The sequence below is a fragment of the Stegodyphus dumicola genome, chromosome 5 (assembly GCF_044657685.1).
Source record: "Stegodyphus dumicola isolate Sdum_Otavi_A_Nest chromosome 5, ASM4465768v1".
NCBI lineage: Eukaryota > Metazoa > Arthropoda > Arachnida > Araneae > Eresidae > Stegodyphus > Stegodyphus dumicola.
This window is the reverse complement of record NC_140772.1, coordinates 51,399,627-51,425,877: the sequence shown is the minus strand read 5'-3', so window position 1 is coordinate 51,425,877 and position 26,251 is coordinate 51,399,627. Positions and strand designations below refer to the sequence as shown.

The window sequence follows — 26,251 nt, the reverse complement described above, 5'->3', positions numbered from 1 at the left end:
ATCAAACATTTCGGAAAAGCTAAGCAACTCCATTTTTGAATGTACGAAGTCAGATCACAAGTCAAAATACCGATTTTTATCCACCATACTAATGTGTGAAAGCGCCACTTATAGGTGAATTGATTTGTACTTCAGAGGAGAGAAAAGAGGAACTTCGTTCTCTTTATACGAGTTCGAAAGGCCAGAAAGTAAAGATTGGACAAAATAAAAATTAAATTAAATGGCCCAAAAGTAATATAGGAAAAAAAAGGTGGGACCTATAGAAAGAAATGGAAAATTTCCTAAAAACACGATTGAGTCCATGAGTGTAGTCAAAAGGGCAGGAGACTGTGCTCATTTACAATAAATAGTGTCTCCCAGGTGTATGTAGTGAGTGTGTTTGGTAAAGCTGAATAGATGTGATGACGAGAGAAAAGATAAAGATTAGGGGTCCAGTTACATGACAGTTCAGAAGCTAACTTTTGCTAACTCTAGAAGCCTGTCAGTGTAAAATTAGAATTCAAGAATAACTTTAGATTAGAAGCTGAGATAATAAGTTAATATATTTATGTGATGTATTTATGCGTATAATTTTAATTCTACCTAAATAAATTTATGATTTGGAAACTCATTAACCATTTGAGGAATCTTGCTGTAAAACCTTTCAAATGTCACTGTTTTCAACCTCAGTATTTGCAAGCTGTGTAAAACAATTCGAAAAAGTAAAATGTGATTTGTTTATCTTCTTGATTTGTTTGCATGGCAGTATTCGCATGACTTCTACTGGAATGCGCTAATTTTCGTGGCCTGTGAACTATAGCAATAACAAAAAATGATTAAAGCGATTTTAGTATTTAATAATCATGGCAAACCGCGGCTTTCTAAATTTTATCAGTACTATGTGAGTATTTCGCGAACTGTAGTGTCAAATACATTGATCTATATCAGAAATGCAAATCATAATATAGGGCACAGTGTCTAAAACTGCAAAATCTTATTCATGTTTCTGTAATTATATAATATGTGGGATATTATAATTAAAAAGTGTAATTTTTCAGTTGCAGATTAATTGTTTGAATGATTGTATTTTATGAAATTTTAAAATTTTTTGCCGCAAAAGGAACATTTAATATGAAATTATTTTCTGATTGGAAGAAATTTAAGTTACATCATGACGTAGTTTTAATTAAATTATATTATTTTAATGCAATAAATGTTCATAAATTAAAAATGCTTGAGAATTGATGTAACATAAAAATATGATTTTATGTCTAAATGCCAAAGAAAATTTAAAAGCAGAGTTTTATATTTTAAAAGTATAAAAAAAGGCAGTTTATAAAGTAATATATTTTGTTTGAAAATATTTGGCTGACATAATTTTAATCTTACGAAAGTTACAAAAATGATTATAAAAGTGAAAATATGTAAAACTTTAATTTGCACAATCTTCCAATTTCACTAAATATTTTGACATTTTCATTGTTTTGTTGTTTGCCTTAACATTTTTATGTGCTCACTCAAGGTTTTATAACGACATTAAATAATAATTTACTTATTGGAAAGATATTTTAAAAATAAATTAATGCCTTATGTTATTTGCTTTCATTAGTAATTATTATGTTAACCCTTTGGAACTGAATTAACCATAGTGATTGTGGCACATAAAGATAGCTATATCTAGTACAGTGGCCATGTTCGCTCTCTCTGTCTCCCGGAACATTTCAGAACAGAGAGAAAGAAAATTGACTTAACTCAGTGATAATGTCTCAGGAAACTGAATATCTTATCTTGATAAAAAAAAAAAAAAAAAAAAAAAAAAAAGCTTTTCTTAAAGTTTCCTTTCCCCACTCATTTTCTCTTTTTCATTGTTGTTTGGTAAAAAAGGTCCCTTTTTGAAAAAATTTCACTTACAAAGACTGTCATGGGAACGAGGACATTTTTTCTGGAAAATAATGTTGTGTTAGATTTGAGAAAAATCATATTAAGTTTCTTATATGGTTTAGAGCCTTTGTTTGAAAGAGTTTATAAACAGCTTCATTTTGTACTTCATCAGCAGTTGATCTTACTTCTTATAATCTGTCATGTTTGTCCAAAAATATACATTCTGTAATATTTCTTGATTATTGAATAGTGATAGTTTGGATCTAGTTTGAATCTTGATGAATGATCAGGCTGTATGAATGTTTTCATAATTTCTCCATGCATAACGTGAATACGAATCTTCCATTAAAATGTCCTCCATTAAAGCATGCCTGCCTGTGAGCGGAAAACTGTAGTTTAAAAAAATAACTGCCTGAATAATTTATATTTCCAGGAATAGATTATATTGCTTGTCGTGGTCAAATAATACAATGTAATCTTGTAATAGTTTTTTTAATCTAAAGATATAAACTCTGTTTAAAAAAACTTGACTATTAAAATGTCATATGTAATATGAAAGCTGGTTATATTTAAAATTTATGCTATAAAACTTTAAAGCTTTAATGCTGTTTTTATTAAAATGTGATTTTTTTTATAATTAAAGACTGGATAATGTATTATTCTGTAATTTTTATTTATTTATTTGTTTTTTAGCCTGAAGATATGCAACAACAGATTATACGAGAGACATTCCAGTTAGTGAGCAAAAGAGATGACAATGTATGTAACTTTTTAGAAGGTGGAAGGTAAGATGTTTCTTGTTTCTCAAGCATCTTTCTCTTTTATTTCTTTTCTGTCACAAATATTTATGACATTTTTAAAAAAAAAAATGTTTTCAATGTGTTCCATTATTCATTTGCTAAGTATTGATGAAAGAATAGTAGTTTATTGCGAAACTTAATGTAACAACTTTAATAAGTGACAAAATTTACCTGTAGTGTAAACAAAGCTTAGTATGTTGGAGAGCTCAGATTGTCTTACTTGCCTGCATCAAATTGAGTTTTTGAATTACATTGCATCTTGGTGAAAACCTTGTTTCCAATGAAGATTTACTATAAATTTGCTAAGCAAAATATTTATACCCAGCAAAGTTTGATCTGGCTTAGAATCACATTGAAATGCATTGAACTATTTAATTTATAATCAGTACCAAATTAAAATGAATTTTTTTTTTTTTTTTTTTTTTTTAAGTTGGGATTTTTTTTTCATTTGTATCTAATTGTCGTAATTTTTTTAATATAATTAAAATATTGAGATGCATCATATAAAGTCAATAAAATGCTATTTTTGTGTTTTGCTTCTCTCCAAAAGAATTTTCACAGATCTCTCTGTGTAAAATAATGTTTTTGAAACTTCACACATAAAAACACTTAATATGATTAATATGAATAATACAGTCAAAAGTCGTTAATCCGGACTCGTCGGGACTTCGGCGATTCCGGATTATAGATCATCAGTTTAAATTTCGTAAGATGGCATGCAGAAAATCTAAAATTAAAAATATGAAACCATAATTTATGAAATAAAGAACAATTATGATCTAAAGGGTATCAAAATTTACAAAAAAAAAAAAAGCTTAATATTTATTTGTTTACTTTATTAAACATTTCTCTCAATGTAAGTTGTTTAAGTTGCTTCATTTTATGTGATAGTACTTTCTCTTTAATTCTATAAAAAGACATAATTTCTTGTTCAGTTACAAAGTTCTGCTGTTCAAGTCCCGTTAATTGCTGTGCCGAGAATACCGACTAACTTGTCAATCGAAATTTTTTCGATCGGAATTTCGAAAAAAAATCGGATCGAAAAATCGGAATTTTTCACTAACCTCTCTGTCACATTCTTCATGTCTTTATCCATTTTTTGCAGCAATTCCACTTTTTGTTTGTTGGACATCTAAACATACTTTCGTTTTGTAGATCCTATGGAAGTTCCAGCATCGGAAATTCTATTTGACATAATCGAAAGTTCAAGTTTACTTTTATAAAATTGCTCTTACAGTCTGCAAAAAATAATAAGCGGGATCCAATTCGAAGATTAAGTAACAACGCAATCATTAACATTAACTGAAATAGATAATTAGATAATTTTAGCTTACACCGTCCGTTATATATTAAACGCGCAGGCAAAAACGTATTCTGCACTTGCGCACACGCATATGTGCAGTAGTCAAGGCCTTATGCGCACGCGTAAAACGCCTGTGCGCATGTGCCAACGCGGCGCATGCGCAGAAAGTTTTTAGATTTGAAGTCCGGATTATAGATCATTACGGATTATGGGTGTCCGAATTAACGACTTTTGACTGTAGAACATTTTTTGTAACATATATCGCTCATTTGTGAAATCTGTTCTGTTGAAAATTTTATATTTTTACATATGCTTATAATTTATTCAACCACATTTCCTTCAAAGTAAATTTATCCTTTGTTAATGCTGTGCTTGTAGAGCTATTTTTGTTTTTAAAAAGCAATCAATTTTATGGATTTCATGTAGTCTGCATTTTTGAAATTTTTAATTTGTTCAATTTTTATCTTTTCTTTATAAAATGAATTTTGAAAATTTGGAAAAGTCTTAAGATAATCTGATTTTTTTTACATAAGACAGCAATCTTTTTGGTGCAGTTTGGCAATTCTTTATGCAAGAAAAACAATGATTTATAATTGCAACAAGTTATTTGTTACCAAGGCCTAGATTATGATAACCTAAACATTCACTAAAAATGCACTTAACATGGAAAAATGTTCTTAAGATATAAACAAAGTTCCCAACATATAAAATATAATAATAGAAAAATGACACCTATCGACAAATATTGACAAATGGATTAAAACTCAATTACTTCCGAATTTTCAACCTTACACAGATATATTATAATTGCACTGAATTATTAAGTGCTTCTTAATGTTTTTGAAAGTTAAAGATCAAGTGTTGTCACTATATAAGTTATTATGAGGAACTTTTCTCGACGTCTATTGCAGTTATTAGAGCATACTTGAAAAAACTACATTTATTGATAACACTTCTTCAGTTTCAAAAGAATCTGTTTCTTCTGTCAAAGTGAGAGATATTTTCTGCATAGTTTGGAACCCATAGGTATTAGACTAAACAGTGTCGAATATGACAAAAAAACTTTATACATATGCATATAACCACATGTGAAAAACCTTAGAAATTTTTTTGTAAAAATAGGAAGCTCTGTTTTAAAACTGGTATGTGAATGGACATTTTCTGCCCCAGTCCCTTGTGAAATGACTTTAATGAAATATGTGCAACAAAGATTATAAATTTTTTTTAAATATACTGCTCATTTCGGTGGTAGTACTTTCAAGGCAAAGGAATCATTTGGGAAAAAGTACAGTTGCCACATATCTTTTGCATTCATTGCATTCCTAATCTGATAGTCTCTTTTTAAAAGTAGAAAGATCCAAAGTCATTTGATAGCTTACTGTCGCCAGACTACATTAGCTGAACAATAAAAGATTGATCTTTACATTATGGTAACTTGGCGTTTTTTTGGCGAAAATTTGGCGACCAACTCTCCTACAGCAACCCACTATTTTTTTTTCCCGCCGCCATTTTGTCTTCACGAAGTAAAGACATGTTTCTTTTCTTTTTATCTACTGAACACTTCTTCCAACAATCTACTACCCGAATTACACTTATGCTAGAAATTTTATCTAACAAAACTGCTTAATCATGACAAATATTCACTGGAAAATTGGGAAAAAGTGCACAATACCATACTCCTTACGCGTTTTTCAAAATAACACATACACATAAACCATGTACACGCCGACTTATTTTTACTTAAAAAAACATCCCAGAATTGCACAAAAATGGCATTACGCACACTCTTCACTATATCTATGTACACTGCTTTTTTCTCATAAATTAGAAAAATTTCACGAAAATACATGACAATTTTCTGAATCTTTAAACCCAGTAAAAAGAACATATATGAAATTACCTGATCGCGAAAAAGTTTATACCCTTTCCAAATATGAACATTTCCACATATAAAATAAATAAAATATCCAAAAACTTTTACCTCTAAATCATCTATTATATTATACACGTCACCAACGAATTCATACCGCGAGCATTACAAATACTTAGTGTCAAATATTTAAATTTTTTCCATGCACGTTTACTTCAACTTAAACGTATACCAAATTCCTATAAACATAAATTCACAAAATAACTATCATTTAATTAAAATATCATTAAACCATGTACACGTCGACTTATTTTTACTTAAAAAAACATCCCAGAATTGCACAAAAATGGCATTGCGCACACTCTTCACTATATCCATGTACACTGCTTTTTTCTCATAAATTAGAAAAATTTCATGAAAATGCATAACAATTTTCTGAATCTTTAAACCCGGTAAAAAGAACATATATGAAATTACCTGATCGCGAAAAAGTATATACCCTTTCCAAATATGAACATTTCCCCGTATAAAATAAATAAAATATCCAAAAACTTTTACCTCTACATTGTCTATTATATTACAAACGTCACTAACTAATTCATACTGCAAACATTACAAATGGTTACAAATACTTAGTGTCAAATATTTAAATTATTTCCATGCACGTTTACGCAAATTACTTTACTCCACCTTACATTTAGAACAATGCATATAAATAATATCCTCAAATAATTAAAAATACTAACTTACCTATTCTTCTTCAGAATCTTGATTACGTGTCCGATAAACTTTTCTTATTTCTGTTTCAGGATCTTTAAAATCATACTTATAGTTCACACCAAGGTACCAGGTAAAATAAAAAAACTTAATAAAACATCTTTACTTCTATCTCGCACAACCTTAAAGAAACACTTATTACTACCCCTTTCAATCCCTCTAAATACCCATTTCGAATTCACTTTAGTTAGGGCCATGGGATCCAAAAATTAACGAACACTGTTTCACAAATACAGAACAAAGCCAAATACAAAATTTCCAGATTTTTTCCCAATTTCGCCCCTTTTCCGATTAAAGAACCGTAATTCGTCCATTAATATCACATGACATATCCCATGATCTCTCATTTCCCTCACACAAAATAATGCGTAATCGGAACTGAGTACTGCTCACATTATTACCAAAGTCCCAGGTAGTAACCTTTATCGCCTCCAAAATGTCGCCAAACTACCAGTTACCATATTCTAAAGATCAGCCCAATAAAATAAATAAATAAAGGGGATTTTATTGATGTTAAAAAAAATTGCATACAGCTTTGAATGTGTAATTCCAAGAATGTGCCTGTGGAATAACTTTGTCCCCTCTGTAAATTTGTCCTTTGCTATGGAGAAGGAAGTAAAACTCAGATAATTGCACAAATTTGGCACTGGGCACATTAAACATTACATATTTTCTTGTAGATTTCAGTGCTATTGTCAAGCAAGGAGTTTAATGGCCTAACGGCCAATGTAACTGGCATTTGAAAAATAAACATTACATATCTGTCTATCTATATACTAGCTCCTTGCACGGCCAGCATCCTAAAATAGTTTTTATAAAAATTATATCTAAAGGCCCTTGGTTCTTTATTTTCATTCGTTTTACCTTAGCCTTTTCTATATAATCCAAAAATATTTCTCAAAATCTAATTCATCACTGGAAGAGGATGATATAGACTCAATTGCAGTGTCTGCAGTTTGACTGTCCTGATTTGAATTCTCCAATTGTTCTGAGAATAATTTCATTCTTAATGAAAGTTCATAGATGGCTTTCTTTGCCTTTTTAATTTGTTCATCATCCAAGAAAATTCGGTGTTTCTGATCTATCTATAGCAAGATATCATAGTCTAACAAAATAGTTTCTCTTTTCTTCATTGAAGAAATGATTCCTTTTGCAATAAACCCTCCATTTCAGAAAGAACAAACATCCCATTTTTCCATTCTCGCCTCCTGTCAATTCTTCAGATTGCTGCATTTTTATGGCTATATATAGTGTAGAAAGAAGAGTTTCCAATTCTTCAAGATCATTCCACAGTCTTTCTCTTAGTGAAACATTAGGTTTATCTACATCTTCTAAAAAAGTTCTTAATTCTAAAAACCTCTTTATCATCAAATATGTATTTACATATCACGTTGCTTGATCAATAATTGCTCACTTCTTAAGAATGGCATCAATTTTGGGAGTTCTTGCTGCTATTGCTGCTTACCTAAATTTCCCAGTGAGATTTGTAACTAAATGAATCAGTTTAATCACTAATGGCAAATATCACATCCATCCTCCTTCGTTATATTTATTTATTAATACGTCAATAAAATAGAAAATAACTATTTATTAATGTATACAGTCCACAAATAAAAGTAATAACTGAGCTTGTCATTGATTTTTTTCAATTTATTTTAATTTCAATTCAAATTCAAACTGTCCCACAAAAACTGGAGTCAGAGTCGGAGTCGATCTGTTTTTAGCAACTCCAGCTCCGACTCCTTTTACCCTAACATCTGCTTGACTCCATAACTCCGACTCTATAACCCTGGACACCACTCCAGACGACTCCGCCAATGTTGTGGGGTCAAAGGGAAACGTCTTAAAGGCCTCAGACATAACCCCACCTCAGACATAACACTGTGAGATGGTGGACAGTACCATGGGAGATATAGACGTGGCTGTAGTGCATTGAATAGTCGACAATGATACTGTTAGGGTGATTCTGGTCTGGTGAACAATCATCCTATCTTGCCTCACATTTGTGCTCCTTGGAATTCTAGAGCTTTAATTTCGTTGGCAGTTTCCTTGTAGCAACCATTGCTGCCAACATCTTTGCACAGCAATATCTGTACGCTGCAGGTGGCAGCCTATTGTTCAGTCTGACCTCCCAATCAGAAAATGTTGAATTTTCTGGTTAAATTTCACATATAAATATGTTATGCTTTTCAGAATGGCTACACGTTGCTTTTAAATCATGAATTTGTTAATGAAACTGTCATTAAATTTGCATAAAATGTGAAATAAATAAAAATTCATAATTTTTACTTTAAGGTGCATATACTTGTGTGGAAGACTAGGTGTGTTGAAAATGTGGTGGCTCTAGGTATCACCATTTTTTGGCAATATGAGGAGCATGCATATGTACATTTATATGTGCAGATTCTTTATTAAAATAGATAATAGAGATTACAGTACTGTTATTATAGGTTTACTGTTATGTTATTAGTTTTGCAAGTTTGCCAATTCTTTCTATTATGTTCAGATTCTGGTGATTGATCAAGGTAGCTACTTTAATCCTGAAGTAATCTATGTCTTTTGTTATATCACATGTGGTATGAAAGTTTTAATGAATTTGAATAAAATTTTTCTTTTTATCCATCCCCCTCCCCTCTTTGTTGCTTAACTTTTGAACATGAGTGGTTTAAATCGCAGAAAATGGAATGCATCTTACCAAGGTCCATATAAAATTACATTGGCATATTGTTAAATTTAAAGAACATTTGAATAACCCTTTTTATATAGTAAAGGAATTTATTTCATTATATACATTCATTGAACATCTAAATTTGTAAAAGCGTTGAATAACATTTTAACAGGAAAAGTATTTAAGTGGTACAATGTTGTCAAACTAATAAATGAGAAGAAAATTTAGGCTAAGGATAAATCCAAAATGGGGAAATGGAAAAAAAAAAAAAAAAAAAAAGTAAACTAAATAGGAGAAGGATATGAATGTAAGACTAATGATTTATTTTCTGAATATTAAACATAAGTTAATTTCTTTGGATATGTATTTCTTCATTTTAGAGAATTTTATTAAGTAAATTTTTGTCTGTATTTTGGGAGGCTCCAATTTATGTATCATAAAATAAATGTTTTATGTAAAATCCAAGTCTTCTCCAATCGAAGTTTTTTTTTTAATTGGTAATATTCCTTGTTTTGCTATAAATGTTTAAATAATAGTCAGTTAATTTTTACTAAAGTTTATTTCTTCTTTTTTAGTTTAATAGGTGGATCTGATTATAAATTGATATATCGACATTATGCCACTTTGTACTTTGTCTTTTGTGTAGATTCATCTGAAAGTGAACTTGGGATATTAGATTTAATTCAGGTATGTGTGCATTAAATATTACTAATAAGTCGAGTACATTAGTCATTGATAACTAATTAAATAATGGATTAAATGTAGTTTTTTGTTTCTTTTAATAATGGAAATGTAGCCACATAAACATTATTATCATTCAAAACAATAATTTTCCTCATGCTTTAAGCCAGGGTTTCTTAAACTGTGGTTCGCGGGATGGGCAGCAGGGGGGCGCCAAAAATTTTAGCAGTTTTTATATTTCTTTAACTTATTAATAATAATTTTACAATTACCAAATATTTTACACAATGTATCTGAAAACAGATAAACAGATAAAAGATAGTACAATACAGACAAAGAAAAAACGAAAACATTTCGACACATTCTTTTTATAATATAAATGTTTTTTTTTTTTTTTTTTGCTTTGCATGTGATGCTGTCATTTCATCAGTTACTTATTTAAAATTTTCACATTGTTTTAGGTCTTAAAATTATAAATTAAAGTTAATGACCTAAAACATCAATAGTATAATACAGTACAAGTGAAAAAAATTGACAGTTTCACTCACGCGTGTGTCGGATTTACTCAATACTTATGGGGTCCCACAAAATTTTTGTAAATATTATGGGGTTCTGGGGGGGGATTGCAAAAAAATCTCGTTGATAAAAGGGAGTCATGACCAAAAAAGTTTAAGAAACCCTCCTTTAAGCTAACCTGAATTAGTTTATAATTGGTTTTGCTGTAATCTTAATATTTCTGCTTTAAAGACTGGAGCTTAGTGAAAGTCATGCTTATTACTATTTTACTTTCTTAAATGAATTATATAATTCAGTTCGAACAAAATGATTAAAACTGAAAATTATGTAATTTGAATAAAAATTAAATGGATAAAGTCTCCGCATAAAATGTAACCTTTTTTTTAGTAACAAAGTAAGTAGAATATTTTGAAAGAGCTTTTCATGAGTGATACGTTCACTTTTTGCTAGTTACTACATGAATGGATTTTGTTATAATCTTAATATTTCTTCTTTAAAGCTTGGAGCATAGTGTAAATCATGCTTATTACTTTTTACTTTCTTAAATGAATTATATAATTCAATTTGAATAAAATGATTAAAACTAAAAAATTATAATTTATTTTGAATAAAAATTAAATAGTATTCTCTGCATAAAATGTAGCCTTTTTTTTTTAATAGCAAAATAAGTGGAATATTTTGAATGCGAGTCATGCATTCACATTTTCCCAGTTACTTGAAAAAATAGGGTGCTTAAATTAATACTGAAATCTTGAAGGAATGCTGAAGATTTAAGAATGTAATTCTTGTGTCATGTGATTTTCTGTTTTGTTGAGTATACCATAAAAAATGAATTTATGCTAAAAGTTATGGTACTGTTCTGTTATCGGGACTGGATTCAGAAATGTATGGATGTTTGCATGTGTGTGTGTATGTATGTGCATACATGTGTATATGTATATGCACACATACATTTGTACTTACATATTATACATGCAAACATGAACACGTACATCCATCTATCCATACAATATATTTCTGAATTCATTTCTGATAGTACCAAAGTTATTAATCACGAAAAATTTTGGATATCATATTTCAAAGGAAATATTCATTTTGACCACTCCTGAATCCATTTTAACTTTGTGTTTGTGATATTTACTTGTGCTTGCAGAATAAAGGACTCAAAAACAATTAGCCATAGAACATTCAGATTTTGTATATGGGACTGCTATAACATTTAGTTATGCACCTCCTTTTTTCATTGCAGTTGATAGTACAAAAAATATACACAGGATGTTGCAGTACAGCAGTTATGATCTTTCAGGAGAGGTAGAATACATCCAGACAATGGAAAATTGCATAGCAGTGCATGGTCGGAAATGCTTTCCTGCCACAGTAGTGATAACACAAAATCTATGAAAGGAAGGGCATGAACAGGATGAGAGAACATGTTTATTATGCTTAGTACAGATGAAACTAAGAAATAAGAACAAAAACAGACAGTGATCATCATTAAAGAAGGTTAATTTAGAAGTCAAACAACAAAAATCAGCGTTATATTTTTCAAATTTTCACAGGACTAGTTTCAATGGTTTTACCGAACCATCATCCTCAGCTGCAAAAGTGAAAAAAAAAAAAAAAAAAAAAAAATGTGCTTTTGCAGCTGACGATGATGGTTCGGTAAAACCACCAAAATTAGTCCTGTGAAAATTGTAAAATATAACACTGATTTTTGTTGTTTGACTTCTAAATTAATATTTGTTCAGCGTGTTATTGTATCTTAATTAAAGAAGGTGTTCAAAATTTTGAACCCGGACTGTGATGCAGACCTCAAATCTCTGGGACATGGAAGATCTGATGTTCTGGAAAATACTGGGCATGTCCCAGACTTCCTGAGCAGCTGCCATGATGCATGGAACAAGTTTCTCAGCTCTGTTACGGGGGTTTTGTACAATGCCTTGATGAGCCTTCAGGGGAAGTAGTCAATGCAACTGAGGTCTGGTGATCTTGCTGGCCAATGCACTGGACCACCCCTACTACCATGCCTGGAAAGTGTTTCCGACTATGCACTGCTATGTGATTTTCCATCATCTAGGTATACTCTGTATCTCCCAAAAGTATGTAATCGCTGTGCTGAAATACCCATCCCCTCTCCCAGCTTAAAAGTCCTTACCCAGCCTTCTTTTTTGTAGTCATTGATCATAGTCATATACTTCCAATTACAGAAGTATTTTAAATGATAAAATTATTCATGTTTTAGTAATGCCAGATATTTTTAAAAAAATAAATTTTGGATAAATAATGAAATTTAGCTTTTAATGTCTCCCGGTTCCTATATGTATATTTGGGGAAGTTTTATACTTGTTTGAAAAAAAAGTTGTAAAAAGTTTTACTCTCGTGTGAAAAATTGAGCAGGATATTTACTTTAAAAATTTACAGTCTTTGATGTAATTTTCGGTACTTACGTATTAACGCAACCAGGCCAAAATTCGCATAAATTGCGAAATTTGGCGACCCTACTTATGGCAACCCTATGTGTTATACGTAGTTTTGTAAAAAGAGCATGTGGAGATTCACAAAATTTTCCTGCATTTTCGTGCAAATTTTTGTAATTTATGAGAAAATAGCAGTGTACATGGATAAAGTCAAGAGTGTGCGCAATGCCATTTTTGTGCAAGTCTGGGATGTTTTTTTAAGTAAAAATAAGTCGACGTGTACATGGTTATGGCGAATACGGTTTTCAATCAGTGCTAAAAGCAATATCCAAAAGATTTCCACCGAAAAAATAATTCTGCAACTTATTAAAATTTGAAATCGGAAGGGTTTAATTGCTATTTTGTATTCTAAAACAAAATAATATAAAAAACTGTATTAAAAATTATCTGTAATTAATAAATGTACATTTTCTTTCTATTCATACTTTTTTACTGAAACTTACAAATAGCGCCATCCTGGTTGCGATAATACGTAAGTACCTAATTTTCAATTTACCTTCAGGGGTCGATTAATTAGAATAATTCAAGAACATAAATTAAATGTAGAAAAAATTCTGTATAGTTTTATTCCATACAAGGAGGTCATAGTATCTATATTTTTTATTATGTTAGTTAATTATTATTATGTTGCTATTATTATTATTATTGTTTCTGATTGTAGTTATTTTCATCTGAGATATATTACCCATATTGTTTTTAAATCTTGCAGTTCTTGGAATTGCAATCATGACATAAGATTTGTATTATTGCTTCCTGTAATGTCTGTCACAATATATTTTTAACTGTATTGTTTCTCTGAAGAACTTGTCTTTCTTTTTGTGAATAAATAATTTAATTGTTGTAAGCATGAACAATAAAATTATGTATGGATTTCAATGTGCAATAATTATATCTATTTTTTATTGCATTTTTAAAATTATTTTTTAATTATATCTATTTTTTTACTGTAGCAGATTTGCTTCCCATCAGAATGCAGATCAATTTCATAAATTATTATCTTCTATAGTAATGTTGCGTGCGTACGGGTTCGTTATGAAATGAATGCACAAGTCCGATAAAAAATGAACAAAAATTTATTATTATCACAACAAAAATGCTTAAATTTTCTCAAATTATCATGCAGTATTACAATATCTCACAGTAGTTATCTTTTAACTACTCAAATGTCCAATAGAACGTAATTGAAAACAGCTAAAGAACGCTAATCCGCGAATTCGCTACAGTCAACAACAGTAGTTTTCTAAACAACAACAAACTAAACAACTCCTACAACTACTACAAACTGAGATGTTTTCCTCCTTTTATAAGATTTTAAAATCACGCGCTAGAATTTTCCAGTACTTTCTCGAAATCAAAAAGAGATATTTATTTATTTAATGCACGCGCTCTTGTATTTTCAATTTTCCGGCTTAGCTTTCTTTTAATATTCGTCACGTGCTGCACTGCGCGAGAAATAAAACCATTTAATTTATAATTGAACTAACATTAGCTTTTTAAATACAAAATTCGTAACACTGCCCCCTTCCCAAGGACTGCACGTCCCGGGCAGTACAATGCCTGGACAGGAAGCTAAACTTACAACTGTAGCATAAATGCATTAATAAGCATTACATTACAATAATAAACAACATGAACAATAAATGCAATACATAAAGCAAATCAAATGCTATCAAATACTAAATACAAAACAAATACTAAATACAAATCAAATACTAAATACAAATCAAATACTAAATGCAAATCAAATACTAAATACAAATCAAATCAAATACACATTTATAAACAAAAAGGACCATGGTCTGATACTGTTTACAATTATTTACATTACGTACTATGGCCATAGTAATAAGCTAACCTGTCGTAAGAGTTCGAAGACTCACGAATCCGAACCACGACGTCATTCGTGTTCAGCACTGTATATGGACCATCCGAAGGTGACTGTAATTTAGGACTGAGTCCTTTTCGTTGAATCGGGTTCCACAACCACACCTTGTTTCCTTTGTTGGATCTATGTCTAGTAGCTCGCGTGTCGTATCTGGTCTTTACTTTCTCCGTCGCCAAGTTGACTCGCTTTCGTGCAGAACGGTGCATCCCCTCAAACCGGGCCTGGACATCTTGGATGTGTTCCTCAGGCGATGAAGGCGCATCCGTAGGGTGACCAAACAGGCGGTCACAAGGCAGACGAAGGTCTCGACCGAAGAGCTTCTGAGATGGAGAATAGCTGGTAGTCTTGCGTTTCTTTTCGACCCTAGTATGATTTCGGCGGCTTCCCGAGCTGGGTCTTTCGTACAAGGCGTCGGCATTTCCAAGTGAGGATCTCTTTTGAGGATGGATAGTCATGTCACCAGATGCTGAAAGCAGTTTGTTGTTTTTGAAGTCTAAGGAAAAATTGTATTTCCTTAAAAAGTCCAATCCGAGTATGCATGGATCTGTGATATCCGCCACATAAGCCGTGTGATGGTAGGCGGCACTTCCAAACGTGATGTTTACGTTTAACTTCCCAGTTATGTCAATCTTATCACCAGACACAGTCTGAAGGGTAACACAGGATGGCGTCCAAATAAGTTTATCTTTAAACTGTTCAGCTAAATCTTTCCTAATGATGGTAACATTAGCTCCTGTGTCAATGATGATATCGCAAGGAACTCCATCGATATTCCCATTAATGGACATTCCGTTACTGTTGCCACTTACTGTATAAATTTTAAGCTTTTTCATTATTTGACAACCTCCGTTCCTCGATATGGTCACTAATTTGTTTACTGCGTCGTTGCTGGGAAATGGTCTTATTTTCCGTACCTCGGGATGTTCTGCAATTCCTTCGTATGTGGCCTTCAACTCCGCAGTTCCAGCATTTTAGCATTAGTTTCTTTTCACTTATGTTCCGTCTCAAGCCACTGACTTGTCTGGTAAAATCATCTGCTTTATATTCCGTACCCTGGGGTATTCTGCAATTCCGTCTTAGGTGACCTTCACATCTCCAACACCTTAGAGCCACTTTCTTCTCCCTCCTACTCCGTATCAAAGCGTCGACTTGTCTGGCTAAATCATCTAAACGAGCCATCAGTTGATCCACTGGCTCATGGACTCGCACAGCTCTAACTAGCGATCTCTATTAGTTGCTTGCTGGGCTGCCTCGAACTTCATGGCGTACAACAGAGCGCTTTTTATGTCCTTTACATCTGCCATTCGAAGAGCTTTCTTTATTTCAGGATCCCGGATGCCGTCGATGAAATATTGCAGCGACAGGATTTCCCTTGTTTCTGTCGGGCACTCCGAAAAGGCGTGATGTGACAGCCTTTCAACATCCGTGGCGAGCTCCTGAAGTGTTTCGGTGAGCTTCTGTTGACGAGATTTTAATTGGAGCCTGCTGTAGTCTTTTAAACGTTTCTCGCCGAAGCGCAGCTCCAAAGCGCCAGATAGAGCTTCGAAATCTAGCCTTTGATTTTCGGGAAGCGTCTGCAGGATATCCGCTGCGTCTGCTCTCAGAGAAGCGGCAAGATGACAGGCCTTAGCTTGGGAATCCCATCCATTTGCATCCGCAACGATAGAAAATTGTGTCCTATACACCTGCCAGGAGGTCTTCCCATCATATGTAGATAGTTTCAGAACGGAACGAGCAGGCATCGATAAAAATTTAAAACCTTCAGAATTGTTTCCTACCGTCGCTATGCACTTCTTTAGGCTGTCAACTTCTTTGGCGACGGCAGCAGAAACCCTATCATCAATTTGTTGTTTGACGGCAGAAACTCTCTCTTCTATATGTTCTTTTACAGAAGAAATTCTTTCTTCTACTTGTTCTTTTACCGAAGAAACTCTTTCTTCTATTTGTCCAACTTTAGTTTCAACCGCGTCTATTCTGCCTTCCATAGCCTCAAATTTATTTTCTATTACGCAGGTAATTTCTCTTTTCATTTCGTCCTGACCTGCTTTCATCTCGTCTTTAAGGGATTTCATCTCTTCCTTAACACATTCCTGGCCCAATTTCATTTCTTCCTTAACGGATATTTGACCAGCATCCATTTTCTCTTTAATTTCTTCTTTAAAAGATGTTTGGCCAGCTTCCATCTTTTCTTGTACAGCTTTTATATCTTCCTTAACGGAGTTGACGGCTCCTTCCATCTTTTCTTGGAAAGCAGCAAATGCAGTCATCATTTGCCTGAATTGTTCTTCCATCACTCTTGTTATTGGCATTCAAACCCCACTCCTGACACCAAAAATTGTTGCGTGTGTACAGGTTCGTTATGAAATGAATGCACAAGTCCGATGAAAAATGAACAAAAATTTATTATTATCACAACAAAAATGCTTAAATTTTCTCAAATTATCATGCAGTATTACAATATCTCACAGTAGTTATCTTTTAACTACTCAAATGTCCAATAGAACGTAATTGAAAACAGCTAAAGAACGCTAATCCACGAATTCGCTACAGTCAACAACAGTAGTTTTCTAAACAACAACAAACTAAACAATTCCTACAACTACTACAAACTGAGATGTTTTCCTCCTTTTATAAGATTTTAAAATCACGCGCTAGAATTTTCCAGTACTTTCTCGAAATGAAAAAGAGATATTTATTTATTTAATGTACGCGCTCTTGTATTTTCAATTTCCCGGCTTAGCTTTCTTTTAATATTCGTCACGCGCTGCACTGCGCGAGAAATAAAACCATTTAATTTATAATTGAACTAACATTAGCTTTTTAAATATCAAATTCATAACAGTAACATTTTTTTGGTTTTATTATTGTCATTCAGCCCTGTTTATGCTAAATGTGGGCTCTGCTATAATTATATCTTTTTTATAGCATAAATTTTTTGGGTTTAGAATATATGTACAAGGTACCCTTTTGAATATTCTTAGAACAAGAATTTGTAAGTGTCCTCTTCATGTTTAAGTATTTTATTTAAATTGCAAAAATCATTTCTGGAGTCTTTCTAAATTTTTTTTTTAACATTACACTACACTTCTATTCATTATCCATGCACCTTGTGGCATTGCACAGAACATTATTCCTTTCTGCATCAGTGGTCATCAAAGGTCAAATCTTGATAACCAACAATGATTTTTGGCTTAATTTTATTTTAATAATCTGTCTAAATTTTCAGCAGTTTTCTATATTGACCAGTGTTTTGTTTACCTGTGACCGCTGGCTTTCATTAACAAAGGTGTCCTTTGATTTAATAATCTGTCTTGATATGTAGTGGTTATAGTGTACTATAATTCAAAGTGTATTGTAGCACATTTCAATGGAGTCAATTAAACCTGGCACTCAAATTTCGTGACTTTGAATTGACTAAAATTACAGGAACTCTGAGATTTGAAGCATGAAGAAAAAGGTATATACCTAAAGGAAGTGTATGGATCTAAAGTCATTGACGTATGTAATCAAGCACAATTGTAATTTATCGAAATTGGCTTTGCTTTCCCTTACTGTTGACTGTGAATATAAGAAACTGATGATTAGGGATGTGTATGGGTGGCAGTCGCCCTTGGTTTAATTTTTTAACATTAGAATCATTTGTAGAGAAATCTTACTAGAATATTTGACTATTCTGCTATGTTACTTTCCATTACTGTGCCATGAATATATCATCCATGTGAAATGTCAACCATTGCATTGTGCAGTGAGTGCATAAAATCATTTAATTTATCATGCTTTGCAAAAACCATTTCATAAAGTACTTCATTTCGAAAAGCATAAGACCTTTAATATTTGTCTCTATTTTTTAATGTAATCAGTCTGTAACTACTAATTGAGTAATTCAAAAGCAATAAATGAACTTCTTGACAGTTACTCTATTGTATCGCACTACTTGTTGTCTAACCTTTAAGTCAATAATGTCTTTTTGGTTTATAATTTTATTTTTATAATCTATCTAAATTTTCTGCATTGTTCCTATATCACTGACTATCATTTTTATCACTGGTATCTTTCAGTTTTAATTTTAGTTTTGATCTGTATAAATTTGCTGAATAATCTCCAATTGTTACTATTAATCTGTGGATTTGTAGTTCATTGTAATTTTATTGTAACTATTTTCAGATTATTACCATATGATATGAGATAAGATCTTTAATTTTCATTCATGTTTATCAATAACATATCTAATTGATACACACTGTGTTGTAAAAAAATATATATACGCACCTACAAAGAATTGAGCTATAACTATGAAACTCAGCACCAGTATAGTGTTCGAGTAGATAAACAAATGATTAAAAACAGGGGTAGGAAAGCTTTTTATTTAAGAGTAGCAATACAAAGAATGTGAAAATCAGTAGGTAGTTAAACCTCCCCAGCAGATATATAAGTACTCAACTGATATACAACTATACTAATATATGCAACTGATACTCATTTGGGCATGGAATCTGTTGAAGCTGCCAAGGTTGCTGTGCGGTAGAGTGCACCACAAATAGAGTAAGTGATCAGCGAGTTGGAACATATTTGTATACGGCTGTTCAACATGTCTTAAACATGTTTGATAGGTGACAGGTCTGGAGACCTGGCAAGCCAGTCAGGTGACATTAACACATTGAAGACTTTGTTGGGAAAGTCATGTTATATGTGGTCGTGCATTGTCCTGCTGGAAAACAGAATATGTATGGCCTGCTAGCACAGGCAGTATGATCGACTGCAGATTGCTGTCAACATTCCTGCAAGCAGTCAGAGTACAAATGGTGAATGAGTGTGCCAGCTGATCATTCCCCAGATTATCACACCCGGTATTCTGCCCATGTGCATTCGATAACAGCTGCTCACCTTTCTGTCTCCAGACATGTATGCAGCAATTATTAACATTGAGAGAAAAGCATGATTTGTTGATGAATTTCACATTTCTCCATTCAGACATTGTCCAGCTTGAATGAAAGTGGCAGTATGCAAGATGACACTGCTTATGATGGAATCTCAGTGGCAGGGGTCTGAATGGATGTCAAGATCTAAGCGCAGTGTGTCAGCTAGTCTTCTGCGAATCGTATCCCTGACTATTTTGGAATCCCTGCAAACTAGCAAATGGCATTGAATCGATGATAGCATAACTGTTAGTGCAGATGTGGCAGCTCTTCTAATTACACAATCATCTCATGCATTGGTGGCCTGGAATTGTCATTATGATGGCTGACTATGTAAGCCACTGGTTCCAACGATGGACAATGATCCTATTGCTTTGATCAATGTGCTGGCCGATCTGCCAGTTCAACCAATTGCCTCTTTTAGCAATATGCTATGACCCCTCTCAAAATCTGATGCTGTTTGTAATGCTGTTGAGTTTGTCTTAAAGGTATCTTTCATTACAGTGCCATGTATCCAAGCTGTTAATGTAGTTGTAAATGCTTGTCACTCGCTGCATCTGCTCTTTTACGTTTTACCAGCTGTACACTTTAGATTCATGTTGTATTGATCCACAGTGATTGGTGCTACAACTTACATCATTTACACAATTCACCAAAGCACATTTGCATGCTGCATTTCATAGTTCTGGCTCAATTTTTTTGTATGTGTATATTTGTTTGCAACAGAGAATATTTTTGAATACATTTAAGTTAAAAATCCAGCTGGTAGTTTTTGTGAATACTTGCAGTATTATGTTATTTAACCCTCTGAGCATTACGGGTTTAGCCTTGAAATATCAAAGTTCCTCAAAATGTCATGAAAAAGTCGTATTTTCATGATTTTAATTAAAAAATGACTCTTTCATTTTGTACCTTGATTCTTTTTCTTCCAATATACATCCAAACTGAAATCAGATATATTAAAAGCTAGCAGAAATTTTCATGTATAATGAATGTGGAACGCAACCTTCTGTACGGAATTTTCCAGCCGTAACGCTGAGAGGGTTAATAAAAAGTGTTTCTAACATAATATATTATGTATTTTATACAGAATTGTTTGATGTCTTGAATAAAACATTAAAGTTAAGACACAATAACACGCCGAATAAATACTAATTCAGAAGTCAAACAACAAAAATCAGCGTTATATTTACAAAATTTTCACAGGACTAGTTTCGATGGTTTTACCGAACCACCATGGTGAAATAGTTCTGGTTTTACCAACAGATGGCACCACTTGCTTATTCTTGTCCAGGCTTTCTTATCTTATCTAATCATTATTTCCTATCTTGTTCATTTGCGGTTTTGCAGCTGAGGATGGTGGTTCGGTAAAACCATCGAAACTAGTCCTGTGAAAATTTTGTAACTATAACGCTGATTTTTGTTGTTTGACTTCTGAATTAAAACATTAAAGGTTTATTGTTAATTTCTGTGCCAAATATCTGTGTCATTTCTTTGCTAAACTGTTTCTTTCTCTTCCCTTGCTTACATATAATAATGTTTCTCATCACTGCATTTTATCTTTTTAGGTATTTGTGGAGACATTGGATAAGTGTTTTGAAAATGTATGTGAATTAGATTTAATTTTCCATGTGGACAAGGTAAGTCTTTTTTTATGTTGATAATAATTTCGTTTTAAAACTGTAGTGTTATAAAAATCATGTATCAGTATTTATTAAATAGTAATATAATTTTCCAGTTATTATTTCATTTTTGTATCATTTTTTAATTTAAAACTATTATAGATTTTGTTTTCACTTGAGGAATTGTACGTGCGTGTTCAAAATTACAGTCTGAAAGGCAAATTTGATTAAACAAAAAATACAAAAATGTCTTCTATAGGTGTATAATAAAGGGGAAAGGTAGGGTCAAATAATGCTATCAGGATAAAGATATGGCACGTTTCAAAAGCATAAAAGTGAGAAATAAGAGAAAACCTTTTGTACATGAAAAATTACTTGAAACACCACACTCTTATATTTATATAGATAAATAAATCTATCCTTATAAAAGAATTCTAGTTTTGTAAATATGTGCTTATTAGTTAATGGCAATAAATGTTATGCTCTAAATTGAATTAATTTAATAATTATAGTGATATGAGTTTTGAGAGAATTAATTGCTGAAAGTTTTATATGATTAATCATTATTGTTTAAAAACTGAAATTATTACGTGAATGATTCAAGAAGTACTTTCTTTAAAAATAATTTATTTTCTACAGTAATATTTTTTTTAACTAATTTGCTGTTCAGTGTATTTCAGTGAAAAAGTGTAGTATGTTACTTTCAATTTCCTTTCGTATTGCAACAACAAGAACTTAGTTATTGAGGAAAAGAGTAGAAAATAAAATGTGTAACACATTTTATTTTCTATACTTTGTATTTCTTTCATTTTCATATACCTCTTTTCAATGAAAGCCTTTTCATGGCTCCTTTGCCAGCATTTGTTATTCCATAGTATGCTCATCTTTTCATTTGTCATTCTGTGTAATGTCTGAAATTCTGTGAAATATGAATGACATTTGAATAATTCTAATAATTTGTACATTGCCTCAAAATGCCAGACATTATGAGATATATATATATATTGCTGAAAAATTCTGCAGAATGTATGTTTTTCATACTTTGCTGATTATGTGAAATTTCCTTTTATTCAGAAAATTAAATAATTAATAAAATTGGACTATATTTTTAATGCAAGATAAAAAAATATGTAAGAATTCTATCTAAACATTTATGAAGACATATTATCTTTTTACTATTGAATAATGCTAAAATATTGTGGCTAATGTCAGAGCATGCACAAAATTTAAAATATACAAAATTATGTCATCATAATCATTCTGGAATATAGATATTTAAGAGAATGTTTGATGTCCTCTAGAAGAATTGCATATTTCTCATTGTTTTTTTGATGCTATTAATTAAAACATCAATTAATTCCTGTGGGATCAAATGCCATTTTTTAGAGAGCAATTCTTAGCTTCTTGAGCTTAGATGAAACTGGCATGCTAATACTACCAACCTTTCACAAATGAGACTAGGACAGAGGCTGAGTAAGTAAGAGGTAATATGTTTTAACAGTATCATCAGTTTTACTATGTTTTGCAACTACAGAAGCTGGATAAGGATGAGAATTAGCATTCATAAATAAAATATCTTATGTAAATATAACAAAGGCCTCCAAAAAAATACCGAGAACTAAATGCCAACAGAAGCAGTAAATGATTCCTTTAACAAAAACATCTAGTCCATGTCACCCTTAATCAGACTTATATAAAGATGCAAAACCTCATTTACATATGTCTGTGTCTCTCAGAATTTCTATTATATATTTGGAGTTTGGTGCAGCTGCAACTATTTCACGATTCCTCCCCATATAAATTGCTAACATGGAAACAGTGGCTTTCATGAAAGATTATGTATTCCAAACTCTCGAAATGAAGTTATGTACTGATCTAAATTCATTTATCAATAGTACTTGGGCCATATCATCTTGATTTCACTGTTAAAAATGACACCATTTTTATCACTTGGGTCAGATGCAGAAAAGTAAAGCTAAGCACAGCAGTTGTCTTTTATAAAGACTATGTTTATGAAGTCTTCTGTAAGTAGTAGGTCAATTTCTTCAAGTACTGACAGCTGATAGATCTGAAGCCAACTGCTTAGAAGTTGCTAAATAATTTCTTTGTACTAGCATTGAAAAGTGATCTTCAGATGTTTCAATTATTCTTGAATGACTTTGATCAGCAAAATGATTGACCATTGCCCAAGTGACTCTAGATTCTTCAGATCATGTTTTGTGGAATTTTCTTTTATCTGACAGATGCCCAATTTGCAAGTAATCTGTAGGGCTAATCTTATCAGGGGGCAAGATGGGGCATAGCACATGGGCAACCAAATTTTAGGGTGACAAAATGATTATCAAACATATCACATATCTGTAAACAACGATGGCCAATTTTAATTTGCACGTGGGCGGCCCAATGGTCTTAATGCTTTCTTTTGTAACCCTGTCTGAAGCATTCATAGTTAAACAAGTTACTTAAATTGTTTTATTATGTGATTGTAATGTTTAAAATTTAATTGGCACACATTATTAAAATGAAGTTAAAAAGGAGATAAAATATTCTAAGTTAACATGCTAGAACCATGTTTAAAACATGAATAAAAGAACAGGAGCTTTTGTAGGTGACCCACCAGCTTCATCAATTGGAGCTGGAATGGATGGTTTCATCACATTCATCATACTTTGTTGGTTCTGCAGGGTTGCTGTGCACTCAGTTGGTGTTCAGATGCATGGCAAATTGAAGCCACCAAATGATGTTGCAACAAACATTTTCCTTTCACCACCAAGCGATGCTGCAACAGAAATTTATCTTCAGTCTTCCATACATCTGAACGGTGGTTCCGAGTACAGCAATCTTGTAGAAACCAATGAATGGTGATAAATGTGATGAAACCATCTAATGAAGCACATGAGACTCTTCAAAAGCTCCTGTATACTTATTTGCATTTAAACTGGGCTCCAGAATGCCAACCTAGAGTAATTTTAACTTGAGGTTGTAATCTTTAGCAACTGTCATGTTTTCTTGGGTTTGTAGGAATATGTATTTTTAAATTTTTTTGTAAACTTTACTTCTTTGTATATTAATTGAACTTTGAATATTAACATTGCATTTAAAAACACTGCTTCTTTATAGGTGCATTATATTCTTAATGAACTAGTCATGGGTGGCATGGTATTAGAAACAAACATGACAGAAATAATAACAAGGGTTGAAGAACAGAACAAGCTTGAGAAACAGGAGGTAAAGTGTTAGATGTTATAGACTAATTCCTTAAATATTTTTTACTTTTGTTAATTTGTTTTGGTTTACAAAACTGTAAATTACTTTGTGTGATTACTTGTGCTGTGATCACAGTTAATATTATCATTCGGATTGCTGAAGTCTTGCCCATTTTTATATGGGAAACATGAAAAATATATCACTTATTGTATTCAACAATCTTGTTGATATAATCAAAAAATTATAAAATAATTTTTTTAAACTGAAGTAAAATTGCTAGATAAAGTCAAAATAGAGTATAAAAACTTCCATTTGATATAAAAATGTCGCCTAATAGTTTGGTTTTGATTTTAGTCAACATTTAAAAGTAGACAAAAAGAAAAAAGAAAAAAAAAAAAAAAAAAGAAACCCTCAGTTTGACACTGGCATGTTTTCTTCGAATGAGGGATGCCTCTGAGTATTAAGATAAGGGTAGAGAATCAGTCTAATAATTTCTAGAAATGTTACAAATTTTTGCATTTCATGAGCAGTTGATAAAAAAAACTTTTGTGTTTTTCTGATTAAAATGTAGTGAAAGTACTTTTTGTTTCTAGTTACATTTATATTAAATTAGTTAAAAATTTCGTTGCTATTTTAAAGATATTTTTTCTCAATATTTAATGCTATCATGCGGTTAATGTTCTCAAATGAGTTGTGGACAAACATCATCACATTAAATGGCATCTGTTGTTTACTGCTAAATGTTTTTCTGCTTACCAAGCAGTGTCATGCTAGAATATTTGGTACTTTTCCGTTTCGCCGGCGCAAATCTCGCCAAGCAGACTTTGTTGGAGACAACATACAGTATACACATAAAAAATGTTAACAAATGTTAGTTCTAAGAGTTTTTTTATTTTGAAGGCATAAACATTTTAATATGGTTTAAAATTTTGTAAAAAGCCAATAAATAAAGACAATAAATTTGTAAAAAGACATTAATTTAAAAATTCACTATGCTATCAGGATTCAACATCCTGATTCACCGGTTCGTTATCACATGACCCCAAGTGATCTTATCTCACGTAAACTACGCTACAAAAATATAATTCTCTCAGTAATTATCTATATTAATTTCAAGTTAAATCTTAATTTGGAATACAAGTTTAAATGCAAGAATTATTTCGATTCATACAAATAGCTTACTCAGAAATTATGCAAAACCGGAGTGCTTCACTAGTGCATTCTCATTAGAATGGATGAATTTAACCCTTGATTTTGCCTTTTCTATATTTTCACTTTCGGGTGAGCGGTGTGATTGCATCCTAATTTACTTAATTACTGCGAATGGTCTTAGAGCATAAAATTTAAGTATCTTTGTAAATATTCTATGTAAATTGTATGCCAGTATTGAAAGAAACAATCAATCTGGTAAGAAATGGTTGCGACTTGTTTTGAAAATGAGGTGTAAAAGGTTACCAGCGAAGATATTCCGTATGGCATCAAATGTACCATTATTGGCGACTTTATCGTTTGTGCCTGCAAAACGGAAAAGTACCGAATATTTACGTTTGTGTTATGTCACATGTTTGTGTATGTATTTATAGTAGTAAGGGAGCCAGCTGTTTGCACTTTGGAGTACATAAAATATTATCAAGTCCTTTTGAGAGGTTGAAGATAGTTATTATACATC

The 26,251-nt window shown here is 31.9% G+C and overlaps 1 protein-coding gene across 1 annotated transcript in view; it reads left to right on the top strand.

Moving 5' to 3' along the window:
• Positions 1–700: 700 nt before the first annotated feature.
• Positions 701–26,251, top strand: part of or (AP-3 complex subunit sigma-2 or) — a 35,261-nt gene continuing 9,710 nt past the window's right edge. The window contains exons 1-5 of the mRNA XM_035366315.2: positions 701–880; positions 2,554–2,645; positions 9,854–9,965; positions 21,322–21,393; positions 24,496–24,603. Coding sequence (XP_035222206.1) covers positions 812–880; positions 2,554–2,645; positions 9,854–9,965; positions 21,322–21,393; positions 24,496–24,603 — 453 coding nt within the window. The 5' untranslated portion in view covers positions 701–811. The remainder of the gene's footprint in view (positions 881–2,553; positions 2,646–9,853; positions 9,966–21,321; positions 21,394–24,495; positions 24,604–26,251) is intronic.